The 17,145-nt window shown below is 36.5% G+C and overlaps 1 protein-coding gene across 6 annotated transcripts in view; it reads left to right on the top strand.

Moving 5' to 3' along the window:
- hyd (E3 ubiquitin-protein ligase hyd) overlaps positions 1–17,145 on the top strand; it is a 50,051-nt gene that overhangs the window by 28,015 nt on the left and 4,891 nt on the right. For 2 of the 6 annotated variants that reach the window (XM_087348684.1, XM_022078648.2), the window contains exons 28-41: positions 410–551; positions 1,234–1,325; positions 2,868–3,136; positions 4,804–5,185; positions 5,359–5,585; positions 6,628–6,955; positions 7,833–8,109; positions 9,523–10,091; positions 11,202–11,410; positions 12,220–12,377; positions 12,896–13,115; positions 14,233–14,421; positions 15,088–15,213; positions 16,258–16,618. In XM_087348684.1, coding sequence (XP_087204810.1) covers positions 410–551; positions 1,234–1,325; positions 2,868–3,136; positions 4,804–5,185; positions 5,359–5,585; positions 6,628–6,955; positions 7,833–8,109; positions 9,523–10,091; positions 11,202–11,410; positions 12,220–12,377; positions 12,896–13,115; positions 14,233–14,421; positions 15,088–15,213; positions 16,258–16,618 — 3,549 coding nt within the window. Of the gene's footprint in view, positions 1–409; positions 552–1,233; positions 1,326–2,867; positions 3,137–4,803; positions 5,186–5,358; positions 5,586–6,627; positions 6,956–7,832; positions 8,110–9,522; positions 10,092–11,198; positions 11,411–12,219; positions 12,378–12,895; positions 13,116–14,232; positions 14,422–15,087; positions 15,214–16,257; positions 16,619–17,145 lie in introns of all 6 variants that reach the window. The other 4 variants (XM_022078650.2, XM_022078647.2, XM_022078652.2 and 1 more) reach the window with 3 other exon arrangements.

Here is a 17,145-nt window from a genome sequence, read left to right as displayed (position 1 = left end):
ATAATAAAGACTTCATAATGTATATCAAATTGAAGTTTATATTACAAAATGATAACTGGGCAGAGTAGTTTTGTCTGTTTCTTTTGTTTTCGTAATTAAATTATCAACCGTGACTGAACATAATTTGAAGTGAATTTATTATGCTGGTTTAAAACACCAGCAGATATTGTTAGATGGTATTTCGGAATTATACACACTCTTTCAGGCCTATATCTCTTTTTTCTGAAACTTTCTTTAGTTTTTATTTTCTTTATCGTTATTAAATAATGTTGCTACAAGAGCTTTATTTGAGTTTATACATACAGTTCTAAAAATATAAGAATAAAACATTGTCTGGTATTGGCATATCCTGGATTCAGTCTACTCTTGGCCAGTTGGCTGTGAATAGTCTGTTATGTGTGCGGTGTAGGCATTGCCTCACTGCTGCTGTTCCCAGAGGATGATTCGGCAGAGTCAAGCCAGCAAGAAGATGATGAGTCTGAGGCAGGTGAAACTGATGAGCAGGACACAGAGGAATTTGCCCTAGCAGATGAGCAACTGGAACGCAGAAGGTAAGTGTGATTATTAAAACAAACATATTAAGTTATAATAGTTTGTAGCTTCTTCATTAGAATTCTCATTTCTTCTGCAGCATTGATATTGGCTCCCCTCCCTTCCATTGCACTGTTAATAGTACAAAAGTACAATGATACCTACAGGTCTCCTAGCAGAATAAAATGCAATTGTTATGATGTACAGACATAACTGATAATGGAAGAATGAAAAATGTTAAAACAACAGGGTTGTTCTATTCACACACCCAGGAGAAAAATTGCAATTATAAATAAAATTTGGCTGGTGCCAGCATGATAACAAGAAACTGTGTTTTGTGACAGCTTTGCAAATAATCATGTTAGGAAATATGCACATACTGTAATAATGCTGCTCCATTCACTCTGTACTTGCCTGTGAATTTTCAGTTTGTGGATGCTAATATTTTATGCCCTATTACAAATAGTGTAAAACAAGCAGGATGGGTGGGCACAGACCTCGAATATATGATTTTATTAAAATCAATCCTTTGAATTGTTCTTGAGTTATCAGCTTTCACACCACAAAAATATTTTAATTTTTTCTGAATCTAAATAGATAATAAATGTTGGCTTTCATCTTCCTTCGTATTGTGTTTGACTTTACACAGAGCCATACTGTTTAACTGATTATTTTTATATAAATTTAATTTGATTTTCACAGCTCGAGTACTGGTCATGGTCACCGTAATCACCTGGCTCCACAGTCAATGCAGTGGGCAATACGCAACCGTGAAACAGGGGCAAGAGCAGGAGGTATGGAAGCTACTTGGGCATTTCTGTTATATTAAGGCGTGGAGCATTTGTATTAACCATGTTAGCCTTATAAGCCTCAGCTAGCTAGCTAAACAATGCCTAGCTAGAGCTGACTAATGATTTATTTTATCTGATTGGTTCTACTATGTTCCAGTGCATAGAGTACCATTGAACCACAAAAATAAAAAAGAAGACCTTTATTTGCCATATTTTGAAGTTTTCACTATACTAGCATGGCTAACACATTTAACATGGACGCTCCACCATGGCTGTATTTACCTTATTTTATCTGTTAAGAATCTCCTGCCTGACACATTGCAAAAAGCTTGTTCTTATTTTGAGTTGTTTGTAATTATTATTAATTACATTATATAATTTGAAAACACTTGAACTAAATAAGGGAAAAAGTCTTGGTAAGGTGAAATTATCTGTAAATGATTAGAAAAGAAAACTTAAAGTTGGTATGACCTACTCACATTGATTCAGGATGTTTGAGAACATGCTGCCAAGTAGATTATTTGGACCTGAAGTGGAAATGTCTGGGAAGCTGTAGAAAATTGCATGAAGACAAGCTTTCGTTTCTTTTACCAAATATTTTTTGAGTTATAAAATTGGTGTGAGGTTGGCAAGACATTGCATTTATAGCATAAATCAGAAATGCATTATGAATTTTAGTGTGAAAACCTGAAGGAAATGACCATGAGGGAGACATATTTGGAGGATTTTTAAAATTGGTCTTAAATAAATGGTGTGTGAAGTTGTAGACAGGATTCACATGACTCCAGACAGGGTCTTTTTTAAAAAAACGTTATTGTTTGATTTGTAATCCCCATAATGAACTGGTTAGGGCATTGTTGTGAATTAACATAAACAAGAATTGCTGTAAAATGAGCAGAGAAAATGCAGTATGCCAAAGTTATCATATCCCTGCCTGTTAAGATTTCTTAACGGTATGGACCCAGTCCTGAAAACAGTCCATTCGGGATTGTATGAAGACAACCCTTTAAGGGTGAGTGGTACCTATATCTACCATCTACTTTAATAGTAAGTAACACTCCATTTAGTATTTGTGTGTTCAGTTTTATTCTCAGAGTAAACAGCAGTTATTTCCTTAAACAGCATTAACCAGTTGATCTTGTCTTTTATTAAACCTGAATGTCCATTACTGTGTTTAAGTGTCTGATATTGGAACCTACCCTAAGCTAAATGAATCCATTCTCTACCTTTACACCTTACTATTGTGGATCTAGTTTATTATTTTATTTATACCAACCATATAAGGTGTAAAATCTTAAAATGCAGTGCAGTAATAATAATTTTTATGACATTCAGGTTTGCTTTCATGAAGTACTTTAGTGAAGCAAGTGTTAGCCATTCAGAACCATTCAGCTCAGTGTTTGCCTCAGGTGTGTAGGAAAGTACTTTATGAACCACTACTGTCTCCTGTTTCCATGAACAAGGCTTCCAACTGTTGCTTGGAAGAACTTGATGGTAGCAAGAGCACTGTTGTATTCAGCCTGATGACTGCCAAGAGTGTGGCAGGTGTGCGTGTTGCAGGTGGAAGCAGCTTGGTGTTTATCGATCCTTCATCCCTGCGACGTTCGACCACTGCAACCGCTGCTGTTGCCGCTGCTGCAGCCAACCAGGAGCCAGTCACTATGGCAACAACGGCAAGTTGCTTGGCAAGAGCTTTTGGTATTGTTGTGCGTCAAATAGCAGATCTTCTCACCATGCTTCAGGACTATCATGCACTTGCGCCTGCGTTGCCAAGAACACTTGATATATCGTATCAAGAATCCATTAATTTGCAGGTGTGTATATGTTTTCTTAAATATTCCTTGGATCATTTTGAAAATGTGTTTATCTGTTACTGTTTTGCTTCATAAAATGTGTACTTGTAAGTTTCTAAAGAAAAGGAACAGTTGTTAAGAAAAGGCATGAATTACACTTAGTTGCAGACAATCATGAAATAAAATTACTGAGGCTAGGTAATGGATAAAGTTATGAATGAATTTCAGATGAATCATTGAACGCTGTTATGGATAGGAAGCAGTTGTTTTAGTTTGTTGCAAGAAGGCTTAACATGTATCTTTATGGGACATATAAACTGTGTTATTTATATCATATATTGCAAGTGCTGTAATTTCATGTGATATCTTGACACTGAAATTACCAGTTATGAAGTTTCCACCTCTTTACCATACAGTTGCTATGTGGAATAAAGTTTCTTTATGTGTCAAATGTAATAAAGATTATTTATAAACAGAAGTAGCTCTTAGATCTGTTATTAATGGAATAGTATATTTAAGGCTGCCAAGCAGAATGTCTGAAGTTTACACTTGTTTGTTTAATCTTTTTCAGCCAAAACAAAAATCTGTTTACCATGATATGTATTTCTAATTGTAAAAATAGGATTGTGTTGTGTACATCATTAAAAACTTCATATTGTCTCAATAATAGAACCTTGTTTGTGTAAAATGCTTCAGTAGGGTTGTTACATTATCAAAGACTGCGACGTTTTTAAAGTCAACAGTTGTGCTACACCTTGAATGTTTATTTTCTATCTTTCTCTTAGGAAACTTTGTGTCTAGGAATCTTGCTTTCATATTGTAATATTCTATGTACTACTTAAATTATATGTAAGCTAAATAGCCTTTCATAGTGACTGAATGCAATGAAGACTGTGGTTGATCAGCCATGTTAATATTCAATGTTCTGTTAGGGATTTATATAACGGTGACATGTTTGCTTGTTGTGTTTGTATCTGTAATCTCATTACTCTTAAGTCCAGTGTCCTGTCCCAGGAGCAGCCAAATGTGGAACATATGGCAGAGTCTGGTGGTAAATCATATCACAGTCCTTGTTGCTTAACCTCAACAATCTAGGATTCTAACTATCGCTGATCGTTCCTTCCATTTTTTTTTATCTTCTTAATTTGCTGCAGTTTGCTGGAAGCTAGGCTGGTTATGTGTGATCCCAGTAGTTTGCCATTGTAGCCAGTACTGTGGTTTCCTTAAGGTTTATACAGTACCATGTTCAACCACTGCCACCTTGTCTGGTTTAAACAGGCATATTGAAAAAGAGTGAACCATCTGTCCAACAAACATTTCACCATGTTCTCATGTGTGGCACGTACCAAGTCAGCTTGATTCTGTAACCTGGCTACTAGCAAACTGCATCACAATAGGGCAGAAGAATTATTCAGGTTAAACATCATGGACTGTGTGATAACCTTCCTCACGGTTCTGTTTGCCCACTCTCATACAAGGACAGCTCTGAGAGCTGTCTGTGGGTGCAAATGCAGCAGACAAATGTGTCACTCATCACATCAACTCCTGATGGTGGAGTCAGAGAGAGTCTAAAACATTGGATGTTAGTTTCATACTTACATGGCCAATCACCCATGAAGACTTTATTGCTACACTTACATTGTAATTCAACAGTCCTGCATGCTCTGTTTTGATACACATTCTCACAGTTATACCTGGAGTATCATCTCAAGCCCACATGGGATTGGCTGCTAACAGTGATGGATTCAACAGAAGCTCAGCTCCGATTTGGTGCTTCTCTGACACATTCATCAGATCCAACACATCCAGGTCACCCACTGCATCAGACAGCGGGTCTTGGACTAGGTGTTGCAGGAGGACTTGGAGGACTTCTTGGTTCTGCTGCCCTGTCACTCTCTGTGTTAGGAGGGGGATCTAGCTCTTCTGGGACCACAGCAGTGACTGGAGGCACCAGGAGTTCTGGCCATAGAGCAGTGTCTTCAAATTCTGCTGCCACTACAACTGGCACAAGAATTGTTGGGTTTGCAACTGGAGGTGTGGATGCGCCAAGGACTGCTCGGGAGAGAGAAGGTGAGAATAAATGACGGTGTTGTTTGAAATTCATTGCAGTAGTTTAAGAATGGAGAGTTCCTAGTCGAATTCAAAAGCTTACTTTTCTGAATTTTGTCTTTTAAGTCCTGACTATATTTCTGTCATTGTTATAATCATTTTTGTTGTCATTATTATTATTTCCGTTATTATAGCTGCAGATCCACACTCTGCACGAAGAGATTTCCTATCATATTGCCTGTCTCTGATGCGAGCACATAATGCAGAACATCTTGATAGTCTGCCAATACTTGATGTGTCTGCTTTGAAGCACATTGCATATGTATTTGATGCTTTAATCTACTACATGCGGTCTGGTACAGAAAGTCCTGACGCTGATGTACTTCGTGATGGGCTACCAATGGAGTCTTGGAATGATCAGGTAAAAAAGTTCTTCAATTTCTGTTTCTTGTATTTATGAAGATTATGTTCAAGAGGGAAAGTTAATGCAATTTTTTTTAATTGTTGGTTTTCACAACTCTCTTTAAAACCAGTATCCTTAACATGCATGAATTGTTTAGAATATCTAATGTAATTTTCTCTAAATTGAAGAGTTTTCCAGATGAGATAATTCTTTCTGTGACTGAACGTATTAATTAGGGGGTTTATTGGAAAAACTATGTAAGTCCAAAATTTAACTTTTTTTTTGAAATTGGTAAAACCTTTCCAGCATCTGATCCAGTGAAAATTTCTTAACTTTTTTATTTTGTACCAGTGCATTTGCATGTTGCAACATAGGAATATAGTTAAAGGTATGTAAGAAGTTTACTTTTGCAATAGGAGACAATTAAATGGATGCAAGTTGTTTTTATTTTTAAAATACAACAGTTTAAGCTGAAAAATTCCTGTATTCACCACTTATATTCCTCTAGACCAGGGGTCGTCAACCTTTTTATACCTACCACCCACTTTTGTATCTTTGGTGATGGTAAAATTTCCCTACCGCCCACCGGTGTCGCACATACTGCCCACCACCATGAAAGAGGTACAGCTCAAAGACTGAGTGATGGCCGGAGGTAAGCCCCGCCCTCGTTATGCGCACTAAACTTGTGCCTTTGATACGGAGCTCGTTTGTTGCTCCCTCGTCCACAAGTATACTTCGAGAAGTGTCCGGTGAATTATTATCTATATTTAAAGTTTAGAAATGGAATTCAAAAGTAAATTGCAAAAGCATATTTTAAAAAGTCAAACTCTCGAAGTTGTTAGCAATGTATTCGATATATGCAGGAAGAACCAAATTTTTAGACTAATGTGATTTTAGCAGGAATTGTATTACCGCCTTAAGCATGGGTTTTACCCAAAAGAGGGATGCTCGTGAGCAGATTGGTGCCAAACCTGTTTTATTTGTAGTATGAACTGAATGTTTAAATATTTTTTGCATGAGCTTTGGCTTTAGATGGTTGTAAGTGGATCTTTCTGCCTAGGATGAAAATGATAATGATGAGGGTGATGATGAATTGAATCACTCAGTTGCGATGGAAACTGAGTCAGTGGATGATCAGGAAACTGTTGGACCTGGAACTGGAGTATTGAGTATGAGTGCCGTTAGTCCCAATGGGAAAGGACGCAAGAATCCATTTCTTCAGCGTTCAGACTCTACTTTGTGTTTGGGTTGTCCACCACCAGATCCCTTTGACACGCCTATGTCTGAAGCTTTACCTCTAGCAGACCAACCACATTTGTTACAACCCAATGCAAGAAGAGAGGAGCTCTTTGGGATGCCTAAACAACCAATTACAGTGCCAGCATCAGGTATGGTGTAATGGTTTATGAGTTGCTTGCTTATGCAGTGTAGCAGTTTAAATTTAATGCAGAATTTTTATCATAGTATGTCGGTAAATAATCTTAGCACTTCCACATTAGGCAGTTGATCCCACTGTCACATTCCTGCAAAATATAATTCTTAGGATGTGTTTGCAGCCAGCAGAGGCATCAGGAACCAATTAAAATTCGAAATATCAAATTTGAACTGCTTCATAATTTACATAGTAGTTTGTTAAGTGAGTTAAGAAAGGTCACAATTGTAAATTAATGCTTGTTGCTCAAGTTCATTGGGCCCCTGAAGTAAAACAATCATATTATATCTATGTTTACAAAAAGAAGCATTTTATTGTCTTTTATTTTATTTTATTCAGTTTTATTCGTTGTTTGCTGATTCAGAAAATACTATAGAATACTTTGCTAAAGGACTTTTTGACGCTTAAAATTGTTTTTTTCAGAATCATTCTACTGCACATCAGGTGTACTAGATTATCTGGAAGATGCTTTAACGTGGTGATTAAGTGTGGGGCTAGACATTTTAAACACAATAAACCTTATTTACATTACTGTTCACATATAATTGTTTGTTTCTTCATATTTTAGAATAGATGAAGGATGTGTTGGGTACTTGATCTTCATTTCCTTCTGGATGAATATGAATAATTGTCCATGGATAGCATTGTATGTTGGTATAAAAATACCTTTGACACACTGAAGGTGCACAATGTTGATGATATTGTTCCCAGTCTTAATTTTTGTTATATAAATTTGTACCTTGCATAAAAGTCTGATAATTTGTATTCTTCTAATTGTGTCTATGTTCATTCTTTCTTCCCATAATTTGAATTATAATACCCTGGTTTAACAGGCACAAGTCCACCAGGAACATACAATCCACTAGAAGTTTTGCCAACCCGACTAGGTTTGTCCATGAGAACTGCAGATAATACAAATGGAAGCCCATGCATGAATGCAGCTAGCAACACACACTTAGGACCTGGACCCAGTAGCAACAGTGGCACAGAAGAAAGACATATATCAGCTACTCCAGAAGTAACAACTGTCAAACCACAGCCCCAGTCAAGCCCTAGTAAACCTCTTCCCGAAGATACCAACATGAATAAAGAACAAATTCCATTTCACAGGTATATTTTTAAAGTTTTAATTATCATTTTCTAACTTGTTTTTGAATGTGAGACTTTTAAACCATGGTATATTATATCTCCAGCAAAGCACAGTAAATAATGTGTGACATTTAGAATTCCTCTGTTCTTGAGGAGTGATTCTTTGCATCCTATTTGTTATCAAAGTACTTTAACTTAAAAGAACATTTTCTAGAACTTTCTGCTATTTATTTTCTTCTTATATATTGTATTTTCATGAGCTCATTTTGGTGTAAAAGTTAACGATTTTTTATATGGTTAGAATTCTTCCCATTTTATTGTTCTCTTGTTTCTTGGCTTTAGCTGAAGTTAGGTCTTTCAAATAATATAATTATTAAGAATTTGTCTTGATTGTGACCTGTTCTGTTAAAGTGATGGACATAAGCTGTACATTTTTAATTAAAAATTAATACTATGCCTTAACCTTCCAAGTAATACATGTATGGAAAATAATAGGTATTTGCTGTATGTATAAGGAATGACCTAAATATTACTGCTGTTTCCTCTAAGTGTCTTTAATAGTATGGTGCTATCTGATGTTTAATTTAAAATTAATTTAGGTTCTAGTTGCCCTCGGTGGTTTAGAGGTAGCATGCTTTTCACTGGACCAAAGGTTTGTGGGTTCAAACCCGGCCGAGGTCAATGGATTTTTAAGGGTGATAAAAATCCATAGCACGACTTCCTTCAGAGGGGAAGTAAAGCTGGTGGTCCCCTGTCGTAGATTACGGCATATAAAAGAACCTTATGAGCATGAACAAGACGTTTCATTTGAAAAATTGAGCAGCCATTTCTCACCCACATCTTTGGTAGAGGCCTTGCAATGGGCTGATCACTCATCCAAGAAGCTATGCTTCACATAGGAGATAAAAGGGTATATATATATATATATATATATATATATATATATATATATATTAAATCTTGTCTGTCTAATCTTATGAAAAGGGTATATGATGAATTTAGGTTCTAGCTATCTCTCTTTGCTCTTCATCCTTTGAAAACATGAAAGGAAGGTAGTCTATTAGTTTAACTACATTCTTATACAATTTATTCAGTGGCAAGTCTAAGAATTCTTGTTTTTCACCCTCCAACTTCTGGTGTTGCCACACAGCAAAAACATTTCCATTTTGGAAACATTTGGGTTGGTGTTCACATTTATGTATGCATATGCTATGTATATCTCCTAGTTTCTGTGAAAACAATTATAATAAATTCTTCTCGGGCTACCAGCCTTGTAAGGTGGCATAATGAATAATGTGTTTTCTTCATTAAACCACCTTACATGGCTGGTAGCCTGAGAAGAATTTATTATACTTAGTTGCCGTGAAAGCTTCAGATCATACAAAACAACTATTGTTGGCACATTAAGCAGCATATTTTCCCCCCATCCAACAGGACAAGTTTTGATGCATTTGACCACCTCTTCCGTGAGATTGAGGAAGAAGAAACAGCACAAATGAAATTGAATGATCCAAGTCCAGATATTAACATGAGCTCTGCACCACTGGTAGCAACAACAGAGGAAGGTCCTCAGGATCTATCATTCAGCAAGGAACCGCAGCCACTGCTGCCGCCGCCACCACCTCCGCCACCACCATCAACAACAGCAGCAGCAACAACTACTACTACTACTACTACTACTGCTGCTGCTACTGCTACTGCTATAGCCATTACTAATTCAGCACCTGTTACCAAGATGGAAGTTGACAATGAAGATTCAGGAGATTTTGTTTCAGATTCCGATTCAAGCGGTCCATTTGCTCGCTTGGCTGCAAGTGTAAAACCTCAGGCATTTAATGAAAGGAAAACATCACAGACCGATATAATTGTATCTGAAGGACCAGCTGACCTTAGTAAACCAGGCCCAAGTGGTATGCAAACATCTGGAAGTGCAGCTGATATTCAAACAGCGACAAGTTTGCAGGAATTGGCTTGTGGGAGCACAGCAGCCTCTTCTGCTTCTGGTGAGTTCATCTGTCCGTGTTCTGTTTTAGAGATTTTATGTTGGTTATGAATCAGTGATGCACTGTTATATCTGTAATTACTGATGTTCATTCCAGGTTGGACAAAGACTAAAAAGTATTTTGTAAATTTGACATTTTTATTAACTTTACTTTAGTTCTATCAGTTCTTCACTGTGTGTAGAAACATTCCATCCAGTAGGTTTGGTTCATGTATGTGTCTTGCATTGAAGAAGCATCTGGGTTAGAACATTACCTGATGTGACTCAATCCATGCAGTATTTAAATTTGGATTAAACACAGTATGGGCATAATACTGAGAGAAAGTGCTGTGTGTGCAACATTTATGTTCAAATAAACATCTTTAGAAATATTTCTGAATGTTTCTGGAAAATACAGTGTCACAAATATTAACGCTGGTGTTAACTCATTGTGAACTTTTTAGTTCCGTACAAAGAAATGAGGTGATAAACTCAGTTCTTACAGCATAACATGTTGTCTTCTGTACAGTATTTGGCCAACTGCCTCCAAAGTTTTGCCAATTCTCTTTTATGTCATATTTCTTTCTGCACATATTCCTATACAGCAAAATAACTCTTGAGTTAATCACACTCTGAAAAAATTGTCCTCAACATCCTGTTTACTAAATTTTAGATGGGTCATATTTTCTTCAAATGACTTTTAAATAATGTTGACATGTCATGATTGCTGGCTCTGGAAAATTGGAGATTAGGAATCAAAAATTAGTATTGATGTAGTGTCCACTTATCGAGCTGTAAATAAATCTTTTACCATGTTCTTTGTAGTTTCTTAATGACCTTTGACAAGCACAAAAGTCTCTTTTACCCCTTTAGTATGAAGTACACATGTTCTGATTTTTGTATCCTACATTTATTTCTGATATGAATCTCATGGCATATAAATTAAGGTGCATATATTTATGTGTGTGTGTACATTTTACATGAATAAATGTTTATAATTTTTTATTATCTGGGAATTCAACTTCTAATGTAATATTAGTTCCTACTTTACATGGCATTTGTCTGGTATACATATACTGAATAATGGAGATATGGCTGTGTAACACTAATATATTCTCACTTTTTCCAGCAGACACATCCTTGTCTGAAGAGAGTCGGAAATTGATGGAGCAGAACCGAGCCCCAATCATTGTTTCGCCTCGCAAAGTGGCAGCTGCACTTGCAAATGCAATTGCTTGCTTTGGAGAACAGACCCCTTCAGCTACACCTTTATCAACAGCTGTATCAACACCGCCTGTCAAAAGTGTAATAGTTCGTGCTGGTCCTGGGCCAACTACGAGTGTAAGACGAAACTGTGGTTATCGGTTGTAAAATCAGTGTATAAATGTAATGTCATTATTTACAGGCAAGAATGGGCATAAAATTATGTACTGTTATTCATCACATAATACTAAATACCACATGTACCATCTAAAACCCTTTTGTAAAGTAGATTTTCATCATATTTGAGGATTTGATTTGGATAACATAAAGTGCTGTGGAAACATACAAATTTACAAGAGGGAGCAGTAGATTCGCAAACATCATTTGCCATAAGGCAAAGTAAGAAGCTTAATGCTCAACACTCTGCTTTCTTGTAATATAGAGCAGTAGATGTGTAAAAATATCTTTCTCTACAAAGTAGTGGTTGTCAGTGGATTTTTTTGGGATGGGGGTTTCCAGAGGTAGAAAGAAACATTTTTTTGTATTTAAATGAGAGGTGGCATTTTGGGTATGTGATGTCAAGTGAAATTTGCCAGTTGTCATCACCACAAATTGTGAAAGAAGTGGAACTCAGGGCTTCAGGTCAGCCAAGGTTCAGTTTCAGTTTGTATCACACAATATGCTTGTGGTTAAAATGTTTCAAGAGTAAAGTTTTTTAAATAGAAATAAATATTTTGTGTTCTTTCCTCACATTATTTACATCAGTGTTTATTTCTTTTGTGCTGACTATTCCTTCTTCTGCGTAACAATATGCCTGTTGCAAACCGTTGCTGCGTTGACCTTTTTTTCTTTAGGTATAAAGTTATGTTATTCATGCTTCAAGATTTATGTGAAATTCCATATTCAGTTGCTTGAAAATAATAACACTATAATTTTGTGTACTGTAGGCTTCTTCTCACCGCACTGATGCACCTGATGTGTTGGTTGTTCCAACAACAGACTCCAGGCAGCATGGTGATGGCCATGGACTTGACAGTGTTGGCGGAAGTCATGAAATCTCTGCCCATGTTACTGTTGAGACAAGTCGAACACATGATCAGCCTAGGTAAAATTATTGATGTGGATGTATCATTGGCTCAGTGGATAATACTTGATGATGATTCTGTTTACTTGAAACAGTATCCACAAATTAGTAGGCAGGATTGTTTCTATTATCTTGCACACAGCATATGCCGTTCAGTTCCTAGCCAGTAGTTGAAATACTGTTCACACTTAATTTATTAATCTCAGAAATGTTGGACTGTTTTCATCGGGATGTTTGCAACATATTGTCTCAACTTTCATATAAAAACTTTCTTTCTTTCTCATTCTTAAGTGTACAATAAAAGTAATTGTCCTTAAACTGTTTGTATGTCTGTAGAGTTTGCAAAGTTTGGTCATATTAAATTCAGTTTTCTGTCCTAGTTGTTTGACATGTAGATTCTGACTGTAGTGAAGAGAATCCTTTTTGGTTAATGAGGAGAAGAAATGTATACAATTGACTTTTCAAAGAATTTCCTGCACCTTAGAGTAAGTGAGGAGAAGTAATGCTGCCTTTCTTACACTGACCGTTTCTCTTTATAGGCCTCATCCTACAATTGGTCAGTCAGTATCTCATGATCTTCTTCTTGGTCGATGGAGATTATCTCTAGACCTATTTGGGCGTGTCTTCATGGAAGATGTGGGACTGGAGCCTGGTTCTGTTGTGTCTGAGCTGGGAGGGTTTCCTGTCAAGGAAGCTAAGTTCCGTCGTGAAATGGAAAAACTACGTAATGGCCAGCAGCGGGACCTGACTTTGGCAAAGGTAATTTTATCCTTTTTTACAATATGTGATTGAAAGTTTTTTATTTTTATTATTTTCTTTATTGTAGTGTTATTCATTCAGGCCAGTCATTAAATTCCTTATAATTATGGTTTACCCATTAGGCTATGACCACTCCCTTTCATATTTTTTCCAATTCTTTATTCATTTATCATCTAACACTGTATAGTCAGAATTACTGACACCATCTTTAAATAAGTAACAAATTAATTGCCAGTTACATCAATCAGTGTGCAGATTTTCTGCTCACAAACTGAAAGCAAAGTATTACAGGCCTCTACCTTGTTTCAGAGCCCATGTTAAACTGTAAGTCCCGTGTTATGATCATCCTCATGTCTTACCTCAGAGATACATAAACTTGTAGTCTCGATTTGGAACCAGCAAGTACTACCACTGCAGTGGAAAGAATTAATTGTCCCTATCCATAAAACAAGGTGACAAAACTGAGTGCAGTAACTTCTGAGGTATCTCTTTTTTTCAGCATCGTACAAAATATTATCCAATATTCTTCTGGCACAGTTAACACTATTTATGAATGAAACTATGGGGGATGATCAATCTGGATTCCGCCATAATAGGTCAACTCTTGATCAGATATTTTGCATTCAACAAATATTAGAGAAAAAGTGGAAGTATAATGGATCAGAACACCAACTATTTGTGGACTTTAGGAAGGCATGTGACTCAGAAGAGAGGTGCTGTATGGCATTTTGATTGAGTTTGGAATACGAAAGGAACTTGTTGGGTGGGACATGTAGCATTCTTGGGGGTTGCATACAGATTTTTGGTGGAAAATCCTTCTGGGAAAAGACCACTGGGCAGACCAGGAAGGAGATTGGAGGATAATATGAAGATGGATCTTAGAGAGGTGGGCTATGAGGATGGTAAATGGATGGAGTTGGCTCAAGATCGTGTCTGGTGGCAGGCTTTGGTGTTGGACCTGCAGGTTCTACTACGAGGGAATTAGTATTTAAATGTGATATTTGGTGTTGCAGTTTACTTCTGCTTACTCAGGAAAAAATGTTAAAAGCCTGATGTACTGATTTAACTGCTTTTTGTTTCTGTACAGAATATTATTATCACTTGTGAAATGTTACAGGTTGAAAGGGAAAGAACACAACTGATAATACAAACAATGAAGGAATTAAATACACAGTACAACAATTATCACCGTAGAGCTTCAAGTTCGCAACCTCCACTGGCTGTCAATCGCGTCAAAGTCACATTTAAGGATGAACCTGGTGAAGGCTCAGGGGTTGCTCGAAGTTTTTATACTGCTATAGCTGAGGTGAGTTTGGATGAATAAACATAGCATGAACAAAATTTTAAATAGCATTTTATTGAAGTTATTTGTGTGAGATACTTCTGCCAAACATACGGCTTTTATTGCCTTATTCTGATGATATAGTGTAGTGTCTCATAAGATATGGTTGTAATTACAAGAACTTGGAAATTGCTCTTCTAAAGGCTTTTAATGTTCAAAAACATTGATATATATTCAAGATGTCCTTTTGTTTCCTATCTCTGAAATTGAGGAAAAATCAAGCCTTCCATTCAGTTGAATACATTATTTGACCTACAGAGTTCCTAGAATATGTGTCTTTAATGTAAGGTGTGTAGGAACATGATGGTGACATGCAAAATATGTACATGTGGATTTCATTTGCTGCTTCCTTTACATAAAGAACAAAATGTCATGCCTTATCAGAAGGAAGCTTGTGAAAGTTTCTAGTTCTTATATCTGTATATCATTGAAAAAGGAGCCAGAAAAGGGGTAAAATATATTTCTTTTTAATTTAACAGTTTTTAATTTCATAAATTCATATTTGTTTATGGACATTTTCAGTATTCATAGAACATTTAAATGTTTGTTTGTTTGTATGGATAGTCTTATGTGACATAAATTTGTAAGTTTTCTTTTTTATTCTTTTGTAATACTGTAATCTTTTTATAGGCACTGTTGGCCAATGAGAAGTTACCAAATTTGGAAGCAGCTCAGGTTGGCACCAAGTATGCTCCCTACAATGTACTGCAAAGATTAAGAACACGTGAGAGGGAGAACATACGTCGGCATGCTCAGGTAATGTAAATTACTTGTTTTCTGTTGCAAAACTTATAGATCCCAACTTGTAAAGTTCATAGGAATATATTAAATTTGCCAGTTCAAGTATGAGTTTGTCACATTCTGTATAACTATGTCTCACACGTACACATAGATATGTCAAGAAAAATGAAAAGTCTTGCTGGGGCAAGGGCCTGCTAAAGGAATATGCAATTGATACATGGTTTTGAAACTTGAATGGGGCTAGAATGCGTGCGTCTCTGTTTACCTGAAAGTGAAGGATGGCCATCACAGTTTTGACCAAATTGAATTTAAAACATTGATTTTAATAAATTATTAACATGTAGAATGAAGCCCTCTTTGGGAAGTTGATAATGCATGGCTAGTCAAATTCCATGCCTTTCATGGAACCTGCAGTTTCACTAGAGCCTGCAAAATATAGAAATACTTCCCCATATATTTTTCACATCGTAAGTGCTGCAGTGTGAATGCTCAAACAAAAGGACATTAGTCTTATTAACATATACAGTTTCAACTTCTGAAGTGGCAAGTCCATGTTGGTGGATATTTTAATAGACAAGATACCTGAATATGTTCCCATGTTTTCCATGAGAACCCATTACACTCATTTAAACTGTTGGTGAATGGTATGTAGTTTATGTCTGTGTGTAATTTGACCCTTCCCCTTTCCTTTAGTGAATCTGTAAATGCCAGATTATTAAGCAGTTAATTTCCATTCTTGTTGCAGTAAGATGGAATAGCTCATACTACAAGCTCGTTGATAGAAGAGAGGTGTTTCAAGAATTGTTTTTGTAAAAAATAACGTTTGTGCATTAGAACAACTGAAACAGAATATCTAATTATACATTTCAATAATAATTTGCAGAATAATCAGAGGGTTTTATATTCCATCTTCTTTCACATGTACAAGTCCACAACAAACAAATCAGCACTGTAAACTGTTTCTAGTCTTTCCTTCTGCCACACTCTGCATACTTTAGATTGCTTTCAAACATTCCTATTGAACTGTTTATGTGAATATTTACCTTTCATTGCCCTTAGGCCCAGCGTTCATCACAGCGCTGTCGAGAGCCACGTCGTTCTTTGTCCTTCGATGCCCGCCCCTTTTCTCCACCTGGTGCTGAAAGCAGTAATAACTCCTCAGGTGGTGGTAGTGGTGGAAACAGTGGTCACAATGAACATCTTACATTACACCAGCAACAACTTGGAGATCGGTTGTATCCAAAAGTACAGCTTCTGCGTCCATCATTTGCCAACAAAATTACTGGTATGCTCCTTGAATTGACCCCAGCACAGCTGCTGATGCTCCTAGCTTCAGAAGATGCTCTGCGACAAAAAGTTGAAGAGGCAATGGAGCTCATATTGAATCATGGACAAGAGCTTGCATCTGAGGCACTGCTAGGTAAAAGAGTAGATCCTTTGATTATTAGAATGGATTTAAAACTGGATGTTTAGTTCCTAGATATGTATTGAATTTAAATGAAAATATGATCTGGCTTACCATTACAGTTCTCAGTCTGCATGCTTTATTTTATTTGCATAAATGTATGGTAGTTTATTACAAATTTCAAAGTGACCCCATGGACATGGTGTGTGTGGTGCCTGACTGTGTCTTGACATAGTCACAGGATTCCTAGGGTTCTCCCATGTGGTTGCATGGCTGTAAATTCCCCTCCTAATCATTTCTGTGTACAAAAACTGTACAGGTCTTCATGTAAAATTTTGATAATTGTCCAGTCTGAACCAAAATTGAAATGTGTCAACAAATTGTAGCAAACCTCCCTGGTATCAGATTTAATGATAATTTCTTAAGTGATTCTTGAGTTGTTGCAAACACACAGAATTGTTCTAGGTCATTAAAATAGCCGAATGTATCTTCTTACATTTTACCAGTACAGATTTGACTTATGTTTTTGTTTAAATGAAGTT

This window comes from Zootermopsis nevadensis, unplaced genomic scaffold, assembly GCF_977971745.1.
Source record: "Zootermopsis nevadensis isolate Lab colony 2312 unplaced genomic scaffold, Znev_1.0 Znev_ptg000013l, whole genome shotgun sequence".
Taxonomy (NCBI): Eukaryota; Metazoa; Arthropoda; class Insecta; order Blattodea; family Termopsidae; genus Zootermopsis; species Zootermopsis nevadensis.
This window is presented reverse-complemented; position numbering and strand designations above follow the sequence as displayed.